General features: G+C 33.4%; 4 protein-coding genes across 4 annotated transcripts; 1 reads left to right on the forward strand and 3 right to left on the reverse strand.

Moving 5' to 3' along the window:
- Positions 1-40: 40 nt before the first annotated feature.
- On the reverse strand, positions 41-4,926 carry LOTGIDRAFT_237762 (hypothetical protein; the record flags this gene model as incomplete). The annotated part of the gene is made up of 9 exons (XM_009047764.1): positions 4,890-4,926; positions 4,065-4,303; positions 3,267-3,427; positions 2,715-2,785; positions 2,391-2,460; positions 1,856-1,948; positions 1,584-1,708; positions 1,165-1,228; positions 41-386 (listed from the first exon to the last, which is right to left on the reverse strand). The coding sequence occupies exons 2-9, from the start codon at positions 4,203-4,205 to the stop codon at positions 41-43; spliced, it is 1,071 nt and encodes a 356-aa protein (XP_009046012.1). The 5' UTR covers positions 4,206-4,303; positions 4,890-4,926.
- A 2,076-nt stretch (positions 4,927-7,002) lies between these two features.
- On the reverse strand, positions 7,003-10,019 carry LOTGIDRAFT_137534 (hypothetical protein; the record flags this gene model as incomplete). The annotated part of the gene is made up of 8 exons (XM_009047765.1): positions 7,003-7,104; positions 7,290-7,353; positions 7,646-7,721; positions 7,974-8,037; positions 8,322-8,416; positions 9,023-9,121; positions 9,384-9,548; positions 9,785-10,019. The coding sequence occupies 8 exons, from the start codon at positions 10,017-10,019 to the stop codon at positions 7,003-7,005; spliced, it is 900 nt and encodes a 299-aa protein (XP_009046013.1).
- Positions 10,020-11,279: 1,260 nt separating this feature from the next.
- On the reverse strand, positions 11,280-15,136 carry LOTGIDRAFT_205062 (hypothetical protein). The gene is made up of 8 exons (XM_009047766.1): positions 14,797-15,136; positions 14,225-14,382; positions 13,867-13,979; positions 13,266-13,364; positions 12,878-12,984; positions 12,446-12,554; positions 12,055-12,166; positions 11,280-11,768 (listed from the first exon to the last, which is right to left on the reverse strand). The coding sequence occupies exons 1-8, from the start codon at positions 15,059-15,061 to the stop codon at positions 11,580-11,582; spliced, it is 1,152 nt and encodes a 383-aa protein (XP_009046014.1). The 5' UTR covers positions 15,062-15,136; the 3' UTR covers positions 11,280-11,579.
- A 2,698-nt stretch (positions 15,137-17,834) lies between these two features.
- LOTGIDRAFT_137593 (hypothetical protein) lies at positions 17,835-18,880 on the forward strand (the record flags this gene model as incomplete). Its single annotated transcript, XM_009047767.1, has 2 exons — positions 17,835-18,477; positions 18,822-18,880. Coding segments are annotated over 2 exons (702 nt in total), but the record flags the coding sequence as incomplete, so codon positions are not given.
- Positions 18,881-19,625: the final 745 nt, after the last annotated feature.

The following is a 19,625-nucleotide window of genomic DNA, read 5'->3' on the forward strand; positions in this document are numbered from 1 at the left end:
AAGTAGAAAACCTCTTTACAATCCCTTTAACTTCCTCCTGCTAATCTCCTTCTCGACACTCTAGAACCATTCGTCTAAATCTGGCAGCAGAACTTGGTCTTTCAGGTGTAACACTACGATCTGAAGAAGGTGGTGATGGGGTTAACTTTAATCTTGAGCATTCACCATACCGATCAATAACTTTACTAACTGGAACTACTTTCAGTCTAGAGGTATTGGCGCCAGGTTTGAATTTTAATTGTTCATGAAGGAATTTTTTGTGAGGTAATTGTGGAAGATTTGAAACTGTAGAAGAAATACTATGTGAAGCTTTCATTGGACTGGGTTTACTTGTAATAACATGTACATTTGGTCTTGTTTTAGAACTTGGTGATGCCAGATGGTTCCTGAAAGACATATCAGAATTAAGGATACCAATCATTTAGCTTATTTGACATTAAAATATTTTATCTCAGTTTTTCTCCACCCTTTCCTTCCCAATCTTTACATTTTCAACCTAATACAAACTTATACCTTGACTACAATAATCACCTTTCTTGTATCGTGGAAGATTGTAAATGAAGCAATTTGATTGGATTGTACGATAGAGAATACAAGGTATAAGTACTAAGTTGACATTGTCAAGACGTTCAATCTCTTAATATTTTCTTTTTCAGAAGACAGCCAATGGCTTCAATTTTCAGAATGAAGATCAGATTTATGGTTTAAATACAATTAAATAAAGTAATTAGTTTTTCGAAGGCAGATAACGCCAATAATGTTAAGACTGTCACCTTCAGCCACAGGTGCTTTTTTTTATATAATTGCACATGAAATGAAATGAAATGAATGGAGTTTTACGTCCTACTTTTCTGCACCATGTGGGCTAATGAAGACGGCAACGCCATGCAGGGTGCAATGAGGGAAATTTTGCCAGGACAGTGGCATTAGCCTGCTCTTTTTCAATTTCGAGCTGTTGAGGGATCTTTAACGTGCATAGCCTGTAGCACCATGTCGGCCCCTCTTACCTGCAGCACATGAACCAGACATCAAATTTTCTTTCTGAATAGCAATATGGATAGCCAAAATTGAACCAGCTTGTAAAGCCAACAGACAACAGTTACCCCTTAATATTTCTATTTTCTTCCATTTAATAATAAACAAAGAACAAAATTAGAGTTATACCTGGGTTTGACTTGTATATCAGGTATTAATTCCTTTTCTAATAAACTTCTTTCTTCTTTTAATTCTACAATAGATACATTATCAATATACCATTCATATAGCATCACAAAAAATCTGGTCAAAATTCTTAAAAAAACACATAACTTCTGTTTGGAACCAGTGTTAAAAAGAGTTTCTCAGATTAACAGATTTCTGATGATTCCATTTGTTTCAAAGACCTCTTATTAATATTTTTAAGATTTTAGACTTAATTCGTCAGATTTCATAAATTAATGCCATTCAGGGAAGCCTTCAATTCCTCATTCTTAAGATAAATGATTATCTTTATGATGATGTGCGAATTAGATTCCACAAAACAAAAGGATGGATGTATCTTTAAGTATATTATTTTGATAAGGATTATAGCTTTTATATGTTACCTGTTAAAGTTGGTTCTCTCTCTATAGAATCACCAGTGCCAGGAAATGCTGATTCTGTATCAATACATTGTTGTATGTATTGAGTATCTAGTAATAACTGTTCTACTTCTTTTTCTAGGTGACTCCTTAAATATAAGAAAATCAAATCACTTTTGAAATTTTCATGTAGGCCTACAATTTCTCATAGGGGAGAGTTAAAAATTCTGATACTTTTATCAATGCAAAGTCATTCCAACATTATCATAACTATAATCAATATATTATAAACAAACCTTAGACTTTCAACAACTTGGTCAAATTGTAGAAAGTTTAGCTTATCATTCATTGAAATAACATCACGTTTAACTTCTGTTTCTTCATATAACCTGTAAATAAATAATTTCAATCAAAAACTGAAAAAATTCTTTAAAGTATGATATAGATAATTTTTTTGCAGTTGAGTCTGTTGGGAAGACATTAACAAATTTAGATTATGAAAAGTTTTTTCAAGTGCAAAATCACATACATTACACTAAATTGAGTTACAGTGTCAGATGCTTCCTTGTTAATTTAGGGGTCTGGGGTAGTATCTCAGCATAGGTCAACATGATAGTATCTATCAAGCCAATTTTCATGCAGGATGAATGGAACACCCGTACAGACGTTGATTATCAAACATCCCTCGACAGTTGGGAATTGAAAAGTGTAGGGAAATTCTTGCCAAAAATGGCTTTGTCTGTCTTTTGTTAGTTCTATGTGCAGCAAAAAGGTGGGCGGTAATAATCCATTTCCTCCCTATAAATCAATATCTGGTAATGGCAAGCTTACCTTTTATCTGAAGGAATCAATGGTGTTTCTCTACCAGAATCTGTAGACCTTGGTGTACCTGGTCTAGATGCTGAAATTAAATCATATTTTACATTTGCTAAGTTGTAGATAATATTATGAACAATTTCTTCATGAAACCTAAACAACAACAGGGTTGAAACAATTTTTGAAGAATAAAAATGAATTGTTGACTTTGACAGGTTGTAAATCTGTATCCATTTTATGCTAGGCATAATTAATTTTAAGTAGAGCTTCTGTGCCTATTTATTTTTTAGATATACTGAATTCGTGATATAGAATTTTCTCAGTAACAATATTACTTACTGGTGCCCTGTGTTTTAAGAGCATAACTTATAACATCTTTATTATGACCAGAAACAACTTTTTCAGGATCACTAGAAATCAAGCATAAAAATAAAATTTGGTCAAATTTAACACTTTGTACCAATACAATATCTACACATAATCTTCTGCATGTAGCTGACCATATAAAGCCTGTCTCTATTAGTGCTTTCAGATGACTTAAGTTAAGTCAGTTTAACTATCAACCGTTCTTTGAGCTCTGTATGTTTAATAGTCTGAATGTGACTGGTTAAGCATAAGCTGCCTTAAACGTGTACCTACTTCGGAAGTGGCTTAAAACTGGCTTGAATAGTTAAGCCAGCTTAGTTTGACTATTTGACGGTAGTGGCTTACATTAAGACGGATTAATGCCTGTATTATTGTTGTCATAATGCGCATGTGTAATGATATTGTGAACTTTTGTGACACTACATGCAACTTTATTAAATGCTGCATTTTGAAGAATTTTAACAGAAAACGAAATCCTCGGCCATCGAAATAAAATCGACCATAGATTAAAGATCTCCTACTTACAATCCATTAAGTGCTGCTTTTTCTTTTACACCATTAATAAAGAATAGAATCTCTTTAATCAATCTGTCTCTAATTTCAGGGGGTTCTGGTAATTCTACTGGCTTAACTTTACTTTCTGATTCTTCTCTAACTGATCTCCAAATATCTAATAACATTTCCACCTGAAAAAAGGTTTGCATGTATATAAATAAACCAAGTACTGATACCAACGATTTGAACTGCAAAACTAAACCCAAAATCCAAAACAACATATTTGTGAAACATTGGTTGCAGCTGATGAACTTTCACATGAGGAAGATTTTTCTTTTCTAGACTCATCTATCTTAAGATAAGCTAAAATTTTGACCGGATCAAGGATAGTCCAAAGAGTTTACAAAAATAATGCTTTGGCAATTTTCTAAGCTTGGGCATTATTTTTTTTTTCTCTAACAATATGCCCTGCTGTGGAATATATTCCCTCATTACACACTTAATGGCATTATGAACAGAAAAGTATTCCGTAAAACATTTGGTCATGCTTATCATTAAGCTTATATGAAAGAGCTCTTAATTCCTGATAATGGATTTTATCCTAAATATCCGTCAACCACACTATAAAGATCCAATGTCAGACACAGCACAGAATCACTTTATAATTGTCATAAATATGGTACCTGTATGTAATTAGGAAAATAAGAATGAATTACTATGATCAATGTTCTTCAAGGTAAGAAATATTCAGATGCCTGTGCCATTGCTTCTGAGAGTCTGCTTTTACCTTCTCTAATACCAATAGCTTTTTATAGTCACTAAACCTACCTCCTGGTGTAAATCAATGCTCTGTTCTATCAAAGATTCTCCCAACATTCTTCTTATTTCTTCATTTTCATGTGGAGATATATGATCTTCAATTAACCTCCATAAAGACTCTGGTGGATCATAGGCCACCATGTCATCCATCTTGATATGAGGATATTAATAAGCTAGAGCTGTTGCTACAAACTGTTAGATAATATCAAATTCTGGTTGTTATCTACATTCTTATAACATTAACAAACCTAGGAAAAAAATATAGATATATACAGATTCTTAAAATAAGCAAACACGATCCAATCAAGAATTCAACTGAAAATAGAGGAGTTTGGATTAAACCCTATTACAACCCAGAGTTACCAATGCTTCTTTGAGCTTAAAAGTACTATTTTAATATCATGCAACAACTTGTTATTATCTAGGCAAATGAAATGCCAATCATTTTGTGATTGAAATAGCAACTCAAAAATACTACTGCAAGTCATTCTCAAAATTTGTCTGTTTTGCCTTTGGTTGTGATCAATATCCAGGTATACAAACGCAATGGCATTAAAAAAATTTTTTTGAATATTTATTTGTGAATCGACAGAAAAAATTCAATTAGGAAATCTTTTTGTGAATTGTGTCAGTGTGTGTTCGGAGAGTTGCTAAAAATAATTTGGACGTAAACGTAAACAAAACAAAGTCAAAAAAGACATTTTAAAAAGGGAAATATCTTTCAAATATAGTTGAAAAGTTAGGACATTTTAGCCTACTTCAGTTCATGCTTGAAATTTTACAGATCTGATTTGATAGAGCCTATAAACTATTAATGCCTTTACAATTACTTACTGTGAAACAAAAAAAAAGCGTCATTGGTTTCCATCCGCCATCTTGAATTTACTGTTTCCGGTTAAAGAGACAATTCACACAACATTTTCCATCGAAGATTCAAGACTATTCGAATTGATGCCTACCTAATGTTTCGCTAACAGTAATAAGCAATACTTAGAGTCCGTGGTCATAGTGTAAATGCACTGAAATTTTCTCTATTAATATTGCTATGCATAATCTGGAACAGAAAGTGTTCCTTTAATTTCAATAACACCTTCGTTTTATCCACTCTTAGAAACACTTGCTGCTTAAACATGTCGTTTCAGCAGTAGTACTTATATGCTGCCTACTATAAAATTTATCTATGTGAACCCCAAGCTTCATTGACAACGCACTTGATAATCCGAAGATATGATTGAACCCTTGACCTTTGGGTTGGCGAGCAAACATTAAACTCAATGAGTCAATAGTTCCTAAAGTATACTACAGGCTTCTCTGATGAGAGACATAGGACATGTAGTATAATTTTATCTAATAAGACTAGATTGTAAAAGACTGCCTAGACAAGTTGTGCATAAAAAAACGAAAAAACGGTAAATTTTTAGATAAATTTATTACAATGTCTTCATAACTAGTCACAAGAACAGTTCATTTCACAGTCAAAACTACATTTTTTCATTTTGTACAAAATTAATATCAAATCATACAATCTTTTCACCAGAGTTGTTGCTTAAAGGGATACTTCCTCTTAGGATGAGCAAAAAAAATTAATTTTTAAACTTGGCTAAAATAAGTCTTTGTTCAACAGTGAACTTACCTGGTATCAAAATTATACAACTGAATCTCTCTACAATCCAATAAATCCACAAAACTAAGTAATAATCTATTTAACAGAGTAATTCTGAAAATATCATCTTATATAGAGATTCTATTTTTTATTTACGACACCATGATGAATATATACACTTATTGCCCAATTTTGAGAATTTAAATTTTATTTTAAGAGGTAGTCTCCTTTTATTGCTATATAACATGTTAGGTCTATTTTTCGTGTCAATTCTTACTAAAAAATACGAGCCTTTGTTTCCGTTTCAAATATACCCCATATCTGCATATTTATGTCAAAATGATAATGAAATGTGAATATTATTAATGGGATATAACAAAATACAAAAATCTCTTCATCAGTAGGAAATTCATATATTTAATGATCAAAAGAAACTTTGGTCCCAATACTAAAAGGGGATATTTGACTTTGAATATCAAAAATGAACAATGTCTCCATTGGTTAAAATAATTTGATGAAGTGCCTTAACTAAATTGTCAAAAAACTGTACATAATTTGGGTATTTGTTAAACAAAGATTACAAAACCTGCCACATCTATGGTATGTATTCCCTTCATCACACATCTTATACAGAATATTGCCTCCATTGATTGTACTATTGCACATGCCTTTACTCAAATATTATACAAAACCTGTTTTAATCTAAGAAATGTCAAGCTTAATTTCAAGTTATTTCAGCCCTGAGAGCTTAAATTTTTAGAATTTGAAACAACAGTTTGGATCAAAGAAAGTTTTTCACATTTTGTTAATTCTAGCATTGAACATTTCCAACATGATATCTAGAATGAACATTTCCAACAAGATATCTAGAATGAACATTTCCAACATGATATCTAGCATTGAACATTTCAAACATGATATCTTGCACTGAACATTTCCAACACGACATCTAGCATTTGTATTTGAAAATTTCATGTATTTTCAACATCACAACTAGCATTGAATATTTTCAGAATTAAATTTAAGTTTCAATCATTCACAACATTACACAATATATAATACATTTAACATTATAGATACATGTATCTTCAACATTTCAGTGATTTTGAACATAACATTATAACATCATGCAATAAATGATAGCATTGAACACTTATTTTCAAAATTACATATATAACATTAGAATTACATTATCACTTAGAAATTCAGATATTTTCCAACATTTTATATAGCATTAAACTCTTCAAATATTTTCAACATTACAAAAAGCCTATAGCTCTTTGTATATAAATAAACAACAATAACAATGTACACAGTACACCGGTGACAAAAAATAAATAAATATTACTGAGAATTTATACCAGGAATTCTTTCTATCATAGCTCTGACAATACTACCAGGTATAGTCTGATGTTCACCTATTAATTCTTCTACTGCTTTCTGAACCTAGACAATGAAGAATATATAGGATTAGCAATTAGCATTATATGGAAGGTTAGCAACTCTTAAAGACAACTTAATGTGTTTGTAAAGAAGTTTTCTAAATTTTGGGGACAATGATAGCATTATTTTGCAGGAACTACAGACATCTGACTGAAATTGTGCAAATTGATGCTGAAATGAAATATTACCTGATGAGAGAATAATTCCGGAGTAATTCCAGGTTCAGGATAAATTGGTTTACCGAGAAATGATCTGAAATTAGGATATCAGATGGAAATTAAAGGGGGAATATGCGCCACTTCAATATAAAATTAATTGTTTAAAAAAGCATGTCTTGCTTTGGTAAACAGATGTTTCATTTTTTGAAGACATGGTAAATTAATTCTTGGTTTCGCTTTATTGTAAAAAATAATGACCCAATAGGCCTATTAGGAATTTGATAAATGGATTTTTCCAATTTTAATGGCATTTTGATATTTTGTAACGTGTCATGGTCACAGTTTGATGGAAAAATTCCATAAATAAATTTGGATTTTGTACATACCTCATTTTAACAGGAAAGAAACCATAAATAGGGACTATAGGTAATCTGGTCCACTCATAGAACTTTCTAAGTAGTGCTAAAACAAAATAGGTAATAGTTATATACTAATATTTCACTAATATTCTAGAATTTATATTACCAACTGGATAATTTTAATTACTAAAAATCTCCCTTTTGCTTTCTAAAGCTCTTCGAATATTAGTTCTTCTATATGTCTTCTTTGTCCACTAACAGGGTCATACGGCTATTAGCATGAAATAAAAGTATCAAATGAACTATGGTGATTCTCTACAGGAAAAATTTTCTGGAAGGTTATAATTCTACTTACAACGACCAAGACTTGGAGTACGGAATGCTTCACGACAATTCTGAGTAAACATTGGAACTACAGGCTGGAAAAATAGCTTAACATATTTATTTCTTTACAGAAACAACTCAAAAATATATTCCTTTTAACTCCTGCTCATTTGCTCATAAGCTTGTGTCGGCAATACAAGATGTGCTCTTGTAACAATGAATATAATAAATGAATAGCATAAGACCCAAGCAAAAAATCCATTAAGAAAAATGTGTCATTTATACTGATATTCTGGTATGCTTTATAAACAGATGGGCTCTTTTGGTTCAATGAGTTTTGTCAAAACTATGGGGTTTTTTAACTGACTTATATAATTACCACATTTGCTTGAAGAGCAACTTTGGCAAAGCCAACTCTATTGGCCCACATTATCCTATAATATTCATCACCAAATAAAGCTTCACGAACACCACCTAAATGCAAAAAATCTTATATTAAATACTATGGCAAAATAATGACAGCCTTGGCCATATTCTTGTGATTACCTTTCATTAACTCATAAAAAAATCTCCAAAACATGTAATGGTCCATTCTTATGATTTGGCAAACCCATCATTATTAGTACCAAAGACATCTTCTCATTTTCATCAAGGCAAATAACAGAGAGTACATGAATATGATATTTTTTTTGTTTATTCAATTTTCAGGAATGGGCAAGTTCAATTATATATTGCTATTTTCCTTTATGAAATAAAAGTAAAGAATCCTATGGTGACTTCGATTGGAGCTCGGGTTAGACTCGAGTCATTCGTGTCACAACCGAACTGTAATATTTTGTAGAGTTGACCTAGTTAGAAGCTCGGGTCCGACACTCACTATTTGGAGAGTCTAACACGAGTTAACATGGTAGCATGGAAAGTCCTGCCATATTGCCTTAACTCGATCAAACTCGGCTTGCTCGCTGAAGATAATTACGTCATTTCTCCATCAACTCTAGCTCGACCACAGAGATTCAATCGAAGTCACCCCTATATATTTATGGTTACAACTCTCAAAAGTACCAAAAGTAACATACATACCAGGGGCAATTGATAACAAATTTCCTTCATTCAAGACATTCACACAACTTTGAACAGTTCCTGGAGTAACATTAAATACCTCCATTAACAAACGCCATCCTAGAAATAAAATTATTATCATAGAAACAGAATTATTTACCATCATAATATAGAACAACATATTAGATAACTGTTATCCATTTGTAATTGCTTTGTAACAAATGACATATATATAAGCCACCTTTTCATTTATTGCTATGGCCTAAATCCTGCAGTCAAAATTCATTCTGTGAGATTAAGCATTAAGCATCATACCTTCACTGGTAAAGCCTCAGATGAAATTGCGAATAAGTTTATTCAAATAATGTTAGTACTAAATTACCTGGAACATGTAATAAAAAACGATCACCAACAATAGAGATTTGTCTCCCTTTTTCTAGTATGCATGTAGCAAGTACATAATAAAAATCTATAGGAATAGCACCATGATAGTAAACTATAAGAGCAGGTCCTTCAGGAATGTTATTCAAACCATGAACTTCAAAACCTGCAATGGACACAAACAAAGTCTCTGTTATATTTTGGTGTTCTGGGTACAAAATGTCTTCGTTTAAGGCAATACAATCTTACATGTAAGTTTGTAAAGATAAGAATGGAATAGTACAAATGGAAGTAAAGAATATTTATGAAGCACATAAAAAGCAATACAAACCTCTCTATAATCTCATTAAGAAAATATGTGTAATTTTTTTTCGGAATAATAACAAAAATATGAATAATTACCATGCCATATTCGGGCTTGTCCTAACCACAATGCTGCTAATGTCTTTCTAGCACCATCCCAGAAGTCTCTGGCATATGCTTCTTGTAAGCGGGCTCGCTGACGATACAGATATAAAAATAAGACAGAAGCGTACAGGAATATAAGTATAATCAGTGGTAACAGGAAGGATATAACAATGGGATAAACAACCCATAATACCCAGCTAAGATATTCTATATCAAGTTCTTCTAACATTATCCATATTATATTTAGATAATGTACTGTTGTATTCATTACACTGTTATTATTCCACCAAGATGTCATATTGCCAGATAAAACATACAGCCATGTAGCTTCATCAAAGTGTAAATTCTTCATCTGGATTACTATCCAACAGATGATCTATTTTCTGGAACAATTCCTGAAAAAAATTTTGGTCTTTTATTCTTGTTAATTAAAATTCAAAGTACTGGTATATACATAACATTTCGGTAAGAACTTTTATTAGATACTCTTTCAATGAGGTCTGACTTTATCAAAGTTGTCTGACTTGTTCAAGTGCTATCAGGATCTACTGTTCTAAGAAACAAATTTATCAAGGCAAAGGCAAAGGCTATGCCATCCAAATACTATTGCTGGCAACATACATGTGATCAGAGAAAAGGTCATAATGAGGCCATAGAACAGAAGTGAAACAGCGATTTATTCCTTTTCTAAATTTTTAAACTGGCCACTGACTGTAGTCGTAGATTCTAAAAGCAGGCCTAATGGCACTTCATTCAATCAAAGTGTTGTATATTGGTTTTAAAAATCAATCTATTCAAATAAAAATAGGTTGTCGTATGTCATATAGTACCTCACACATGCCCCAGGCCATATGAAGACAGAATCACTTGTGAAATGTTTTCAAGTAAGTGAATTTTCATGGACGGTTTTTCTTATCTCCGTGAGTGAAGAGTTTCTAGGATTACCTCCCTTTGTCAAATGACAGTCTGAGTCAAAAACCGTGCCAAATGGCCAAAGACACAAATTCGTATGACAATTACAATCGACGTGGTCTATTTTCATTAAGATACAGTTACATGTCTAGTTGTCTTGTTTCGTTGAATTTGTCGTGTTGGCCAGGCCCCTAAGACCACCCTCTCTTACCCTGATAAATTTAGAAACTCGAAAATGGTTGAGCCCCCTTAAAAAAAATGCTGATACTTGAGTTTTTTTTCAACTTGGACTTTAGTTCTGGAAGGGGCTGACATGGACAAATGTAAAGATTGAAAAATGGAAAAGGCCATTCGCTTCAGTTACGTCGAATACCACCTAGAATAGATTCGAAAATTTGGCGGTGGCCTTCCCATTTCAAATTTCTGCAGCCGCCAAAGGTCTTTGAGTTGATGCAATCAATTAGAAACAGTTATTTGGTTTTAAAGAAGAAAGTTTTAGTCTGAATGTGTGGCGTTTTAACGGAATTATAGGCTTATATGGGGTTATGTAAATCCGAAGACATTTAAAGACAATGACATGAGTTGAAAATTTATTTTGAATATTTCTGAAATGACAGATACTTCAACTTTATATCATTATCTTAAAGGCAAAAAACTCTTAAATTCGCTGTTGTTTCTCTATTTTCAGATGAATAAGTCTTTGAACAGGCAATTTTTTAATCCGAACATTTTTCAAGTTTTTCAGTTCCTAGAAACTATGCCAAAAAATAACAGTTTATGATAATAAAGAACACTTGTGATATATAAAGAGGAATAAAATTATCCGGGCTTTGCAAGGATGAGGTGGTCATCACTTCTAAAAACTGACGACGCGTCGTCATCGAAGAATACGTCGAATTACACAGTGTCGTTGTAAAGACCCTGTCTTATTTGATAATAAACTTTGACTTTCTTCCATAGATGAGCTTGTTATATCCTCGGACTTTGCAAAACATCGTGATGGTCGAAATCCTGGTAAACCATAGAGAAAACAGTTGTAAAATCCTTGTAACGGGTTCATTATAGCCTGAAATTTCCAAAATATAACATAACGGATTGAGAAATAAAAATCCAGATACTGATGAAGTATTTCTCTAAATGATATTGATGCGGAGAGTGTCGAATTATTTCAAATAGAGATAGTCTTATTTAATAATCATTCGGCAAACCTCGACAGTTTCCGTAAAGCTAAAGCACTATCGTGCTTAATAATTGTTTTCCCTGAGCAACCCTCGGATTCCTAATCTGACAACCGGTACAGTTTCAAATTATCTTTGTCAGCTCTTTTATTTACATGAAGAAGCATAACATACCTCTGTGATGAGCAAGGGAAAGAGCCATTGGTATGTCTGTATGGATGGTGAATCTGTACCATAATAATAGAGAATAACTTGTGTACAACTTTCAGCAATATTAGGAATCCAACTAGAAAACATAAAATATAGGGGAATGTGAATACGCAACAGTCATACTGTGCTCATAAATATTCTTGAGTAGCGATCGTGGCTTAGAAGCAGTGGCGGCCCTTTCGAAACAGGGGGTACAAATAGGGGGAAGACAAACTCAATAGGGTGAACTGTCCAGGCTGATTTCAAAATGCAACAACTCTTATGGAGGCGTTCTTGCAAGAAAACATTCAATAAAATAAAAATTGATTCGGTGCATTCTATTTAGTAGCAATTAGGTGAAATGATTTCAACTTACCAAATAATATATAATAAAACTATGAAAATAAATCGAATGGTCATTTTTCTAATAATATTCCGCTCTCGAGAGGAAAATGTTGCTGTCCGCCTTGTTATACTCTTCTTGACTGAAATAAAATGACACAAATCAAATGGTGTAAGTCTACTTTTTTTTAGATGAAATGCAAATTTGCCAAACTGGTAACTAATAAATAACAATAATTTGCCAAGTCGCTGCTCCAATGATGTGTAAACTTTAGCACGACAAATCTGGACCTACCCGTTATTCGGACGCTGATATCCCATTCGTATACCACGTTAGGGACAGGGCTATGTAAACTTCTGATATCTATCTCTTTACACAGAAAGAATGGCAACTATGCACAGAAACCTTATACTTATCCGCATCACAGCTAAAAAGAAATGTATGAATGGACTGTTTAATATTTACCCAAAGATCTAGCTTTAAACAACAGAATTGGGTTGATGATCATTACCAAGGTTATTGGAAGGTATACAATAAGATATCTGATGTGTATTCTGGAATCATGTGGACACCTTGATTTGAAAAAAAATTTAAACAAATTTTTCATGTTATCATAAAAACTGAAACAATTTGTTAATGTTAACAAGTAATCATAAAAACTGAAAACAATTTGATAATGTTAATAAGTAATCATAAAAACTGAAAACAATTTGTTAATGTTAACAGGTAATCAGAAAAACTGAAAACAATTTGTAGATGTTAACACGCAATCATAAAAACTGAAATCAATTTGTGATGTGAAATCAATGGAATCGGACGTCACTAATCTCCTATCAAAAGAATTAACACAAACCTCTGAGGAAAGTCTGTTTTATAATAAACAGCCACAGTGCTTCCAGCAATAAATAGAAATGGCAGGATCCAACACAAAATCATGTTCAAAGACGTAGGCCTGAAAAATTCATATTTGAAGCACATTAAAAAAAACATTTTAAATGGAAATATGGGCCGATATACATGTTATTGTAGTGTATTCTTTGAAATATCTGATTATCGAATTTCTGGATTACTAATAATATTAGCCTCGGGGAGGGATGGTGTCTGTACATGTAATATGCCAGTAAAATTGATGTTAGTAGAGATGATTTCTATAAACATGATGTTGACAAAGATAACAGTGAGATAACACGAGACCTCCGATTGACGTCCCCTAACAATCCCTAAGATATCAATATAGACGCCCTGGATGCATAGGCTAATAGTCGTGGCGGGCACGCAAGGGGAAAAGTGGTCTCATAGGTCGCTGTATTAAGGGCAACTGGTCAATGTCCAGCGTGATGGGTGCACCAACATATTGGCAGAACAGGACTGATGATGATAGCATTTATGATATCTGTACTAATGATGCTAGCAGACAGTGTTGACAGGTCAGAAGATTCTATGTACTAGTCTACCTGTTTTTAAATACTTGAGATTCAACAATAGCACCACGCTGTCTATGGAGAACATCAGCGGAGTATGACAGTGTCAAAAGAGCACCAACAATAAAACTGTAATCGGTTAGTCCCTGAAAGAACAAAACAGTTGCACAGGAATCAAAACAAGCAAAATATTTTCTTCCGGATTTGAGATGTCCTTCGTCCGAATACACATTAAAATAAATATCAGAATAAACACGACGACTGAGGTGGCTTAATGCAGATCTGGTGACGTTGTAGCCACGTTTCTTTGAACACAGCTCTTACTACCACCAACAAAATTCGGGGTGAGCAAATTAGCATCAATGTTTAATATGAACACAGTTAAGCTTACCTCTAGAACATTACCAATTATCATTGTTTTCTGACAAACTGACGGACTCAGTTCCACATCATGCTCACAAATTGAAGACATGTTGAAACTTTCTGTTAAAGCACAATATTCTTTTGGTGGCTTGGTTGAGAGTAAGGCCATTGATCGAAGTACAACTCCTAAAAATAAGCACGAAATTTTAGAAAAAAAAATAGTTAACCAACAACCCAGAAAATATGGAGTGGGGAGGGGGGCATTCAAAACCATGTGATTGTGCCCAAACAGAAAGGCAAGAAGTTTTAAAGCTCAACTACAGCGCGTGTTCAATCATCTTCAAATACAGGAAGTGCAGCCCCGAGTCTAATCAAGTAGAGGTGATAAATCGGTGATGATGACTGATAGACAAAAACGTTCATTTTTATATCATGATGTGTATGGCCTTACTTTGAAACTAATTTACATGGATTACGTTTTTTTCAGTCATTATTCCACCATAATATATCTGTGTTTTATGAAAAGCACATATCAAAATTTGAAAATGAAAACGACAAAGCGATATGGCTATGATTTGCAAGAACCGTTTAAAGACTTACCTACGGATGATATAATATTAGCAATAGCTAAACTGATAACTATAGTGGGATTGACCAAGGATCTTCTCTCTTCCCCATCTTCTAAACGTCGTGAACTGATAATCCATGTTATTAACTGTACAATCGAACCCGTAAATCCTAATCCTGCGGCAGTTAGACATACAATAGAAAATATTTGTCTGTAGTTAGTGTGATTTTGCGGAACGTATGTAGGTAATTCCAAATCAGAAACACAATAAACTGATGCTGCCTGAAATGAGGCCATATTTTTAGTCGATAATAACTGTATACATGATTAATCAAATCTAATTATGCTTCTATCATAATTAACTGATATCTGGCGTTCGGTGTATACATAGTTTTGACCCCGTGATGATGATTTACAATATTATATCCAACGCTATTTAAAATCTATACATACACGTGATATAGATAATGTTATCGTATTTCTTGTCCGTCTTTCACCGTTCGATAAACGTGTGTCATTATCAACAGGTCAATGTTCTGTAGCATATCAGGAAGGCTGATTGTTTGTTGACATACACTCAAATGCATGTTGTTGTTTTTTTATCGTCATTATCAGATTATCATAGCCTATTATAGAAATTTGTTCAGTGGCAGCGTCGACATTTAAAGATTGGTTCCCTTATTTTCATTTATGAAAATGAAAATACTAATACTTATATGACTAGAAAGTAGAGGTGTTCTAATGACCATAGTTAATTCATAATTAGCAAAATTAGACGAGAATTATCAGCAGAATTCCAATGAGTGATCGATCAAGATTTTTTCTGTTTATCCAGACTGTACATATATGGACATTTATGATTGGTTCAAACTCTAAATTATATGCAATAAGAACAAACTGGTATGATTAAGTATACATGACAATTCATTAGAAACACCAACTTACAAATTAGAAATGTTATCGATATCTTATGTTATTTATCACGCCATAAACTCTGCTTAAAAACTTAAATTCAAATTATGTTCTTTCAAAACGCAGAACAGTGCGTGCATTGAATTTTCTGCCGTATAATCATGAGAGTATCGTGATAAGTCATAATTCACGAATAATTTGATTTAGTCATACTAATTTTTCAAATTAATTCAAATCGCTTTATTGATAGCCTATATCTTCTGTATTTCACAAAAACATCATATTTGAAAAAAAAAATCTTTTAAATGCCTTTCGTAATTTTATAGTTACTTCCGGCGCTCAATTAGCTTCTATACCATTGAGTATACCGTGCACGTTCATAATGTAGGTAGCCATTTTAGGCCACCATACATAAGAATTAGCTTACTTCCGGTATGTGAATAGACACACGGGCTTTTTCACGGTCCGATGCATGTATTAAACTTTTGTTTATTAGGGGAGTTTCAATGCTATGCCCGAGAAGATTAATGCTGTAAGTATCTTGAATCAATATGTTTATGAGAGGCTCTATAGGAAATATTTCCTTTGTCTTCCGGCCATCTTAAAATGAAATATTGTATGGCACGCCGTACATGCAACGGGAAAGCCGGATATTTTATCGATATACACTGGTGTAACCTATATTCGTGCATACAAGGATTCAACATCGAATTTCGTCCAAATTAAAAACGCGATATTTTTTTATGTCCTAGAAGTTTCCTCAGATATTCTACAAAATAATTAAAATTGGTTTGTTTCGATTTTCTTTATGAATCCCTCACCTTGACCCATATTTCATGAGTAACCAACTCGATGATGGCTTCTAAATGCGTCACCTATTATAAACTTCTCTTAGTATTTATCTTTAATAATATTTTATTATAAGTAATGACAAATCCATCGAAGAATAATGGTTAAAAAAATAGTGATTGACAAAATAAAATAAGTATAACGTGATTTATTGCTAAAAGTCATTGAAAGAACATAAGAATACGGCCCACACTGTGTTCCATAGAATTGTTCTGCTGACACGGAATCTGCAGTTTTATCACGTGACCTCGTTCATTTAACTACATTCTAGCAGACGACATTTGAAATCAGATTACAGCTTGGGATTATAAGGAAATTCGGCCGGTAAAAAATTGTAATATTTTGAAATAGTTGAAATCCGCCATTTTGTAATTATCAAAGTTTACATTAATACATTTTGCCTTGCTTGAAACTACTAGATTCATTCTATTAGTTGACATGGTACAGATAACCCATGTTTATCAAAACAAGAAAATGCGGAGGTCACACAAGGTCGCACATGTAAATTGTTAAACATTTACGGAGATACACGAAAAATAGGTTAGCATGAAATTAGGTTACTTGACTGTTCTACAAAAAATGATTTTTTAACGGACGATTAATGCTATATTGTAAAGAGAAATGAATGGAAACATATATTACTATCCTCAACGATATTAATTTTAATTCTTTTCTAATTCTAATCTTATTTGATCGATTATTTTAGGTGAGATTTAAGATTCAAAATGTTCAAGAAATTTATTTACTAACGAAAGTATGGGTAGCAACTGGCATCCGAGATTTGCTTTAGGCCTTTATATAAAAAACTAGATATATTGTGGATAGGCGAAGCATAATATATAAAAATAAACGGAATCATCTGGGAAGTCTGAATAAGAAAAGGCACAGTGTCATTTTGCATTATGTAACTGGTGTTGAATAGCATGCTCCCAATTAAAACTACTGATATTCGCTTTGATCCAGCTTTATGAATGGAGTGGCCTCCGATTTATTCATGCCCTATCTGTGGCGTCACATTTCTCCCATAGAAAAATAGTTTGGCCCTCACATAATCGCATGCTGGAAATGTGGATGAAACAAATTGTTGGTGTGTGAAAGGCCCGGGTGATTGCTCTAGGGGTGTGAAGGCTGAAAAAGGCCGGGAACCTCTGCTCTAGAATAGAGCCACTGCCGCTACTGTGTTCTATAGATAGAGTCGCCAGTGTATTCTTTAGATAGTTCATTTTCTGAAAAAGAATACTATGTAATTTATATTTTCAGAAATAAAGTTGGTTTTAGTGGATGGCAACGTAACGTGAATATTCTTATGATGTCAAACAATACTGCGCCGACACCAAATCGAAATTTTTATCGTCGACCTCTTCCAGAAACATGTATTGCTTTCTCGTCGGATCAAGGAAAGGAACTGTTTAAGGAATCGTTGTTGGCTGGCAATTTGGTCTGTTATTTCAAACTAGCTTCACAATTCAGAACACAGGATGAACCTGCCTTCTGTGGTTTATCGACGCTAGTAATGGTTTTAAACGCATTGGAAATAGATCCGGGACTAATATGGAAGGGTCCTTGGCGGTGGTATCACGAAAACATGTTGGACTGCTGTACACCGCTACAAATCGTGGAACAAAATGGCATCAATTTGCATCAGTTCATATGTATAGCTTCTTGTAATAATTTAAATGTGATTTCCACACCAGTTGATGAAAGTGTGGATATAACGCAATTCAGGGAAACTGTAAGACATTATACGCAACAAGACGAAAGCTTTCTGGTAGCGTCATATTCAAGAGCAGTCTTAGGACAAACTGGTGATGGTCACTTTTCACCAATAGGTGCCTACCATCCAGATCGTGATATGTTACTATTATTAGATACAGCTCGATTCAAATACCCACCTCATTGGATACCAATGGAGTTGTTTTTCTCGGCTATGAAAGCTCATGACAAAGAAACTGGTATGTAAGGTTTTGATTGGGCGTACTTTGTTTTTTAACAGTTGAAACGTCCTTGGCAATAAATTATTTCAACTAACTGCTCTTTGGCAGTTGTCAGTCAGTGTGAGGTCATTTTCAACTACTCTTTCCAAAAATTGAAATAACGAAAAGTTATCACTGTTCAGATATTATGGGTATCATTTGAACAAAACGATCCAAACGGTCCTTGAGACATTCGGAAATCCTCGGCAGTTTCCGTAAAAGGGAGCTTTTACGATGGATCGTCAATCTGTTGTGTCTTCTGCCACTAGCATTTCTATACTCTGTTTACGACAGCTATCTTTGATGTATTTTTTATATTTTAGGTCAACCGAGAGGTTATATGATACTGAGTAAACAGAAAGAGAGGAGTCCGATGGTGTTGATTCGCGTATCCGATATATTGAGTGTAACCTTACCAACATCATTACCAGACGATCTTAACCAATTCCTTAAATCCTGGAAGCTTGCTCTGAGTTCGCCGACCAACCATGTGTCCTTTGTTGATGAAGAAGGTCTACTGCAGACTGTTTTAAAACATCTCATTACATCAGTTGAGGTTCTTCAACCAGAGCATCATTTACTATCTTTGTTACAGCTAGACAATGAAAATGCAACTATAGTGTGTAAACTTATCAAGGAAATGGAATCCCTGACAATTTTTTCTTTTCTCTCTAAGTCTATTTCTGCTTCAGATCGCGAATCCTTATTTAAATTTTTCTCTTTTCCAACAAATATTGAAGATTATGGTAATCTTGCCCACAAAAAGTTGGAATATATGATGTCTTTTCTTATACTAGCTTGGCCATATTCTTGTGCCATGTGTGCCAGCGATACAAATGCTAGTTGTTTAGCAGGAGAAATGATCAAGTACGTGAACCAAGTCTTAGCCAAAAATGTTGAACACTTGAAGAACGAAGTAATGTTTTTGAACTCCCAGTTAGATACTATTATCAATTTCAACGAGGATAGAAACAAATCTAAAAAATGCTGCCAAAAGTCGTGCAAAAAAGCTTAAGACCAATTGAATTCGTGAACGAATCTTCTTTATACCAGGATTGAAATATCGATAAGCTATTGACAATTCCCGTCCACTAATTTGAATCAAAACTCTGATATGCCTACATACC

This window comes from Lottia gigantea (genome assembly GCF_000327385.1).
Source record: "Lottia gigantea unplaced genomic scaffold LOTGIsca_116, whole genome shotgun sequence".
Classification (NCBI taxonomy): Eukaryota; Metazoa; Mollusca; class Gastropoda; family Lottiidae; genus Lottia; species Lottia gigantea.

Excerpts from the sequence above, each read along its gene's own strand:
- LOTGIDRAFT_205062 (XM_009047766.1), bottom strand. The coding sequence starts at position 15,061 with ATGGCCTCATTTCAGGCAGCATCAGTTTATTGTGTTTCTGATTTGGAA. Across the intron at positions 13,980-14,224 it reads TAATTGGTAATGTTCTAGAG|GGACTAACCGATTACAGTTT; the intron begins GTAAGCTTAACT and ends TTGTTCTTTCAG. Across the intron at positions 12,555-12,877 it reads GTTTAAAGCTAGATCTTTGG|TCAAGAAGAGTATAACAAGG; the intron begins GTAAATATTAAA and ends ATTTTATTTCAG.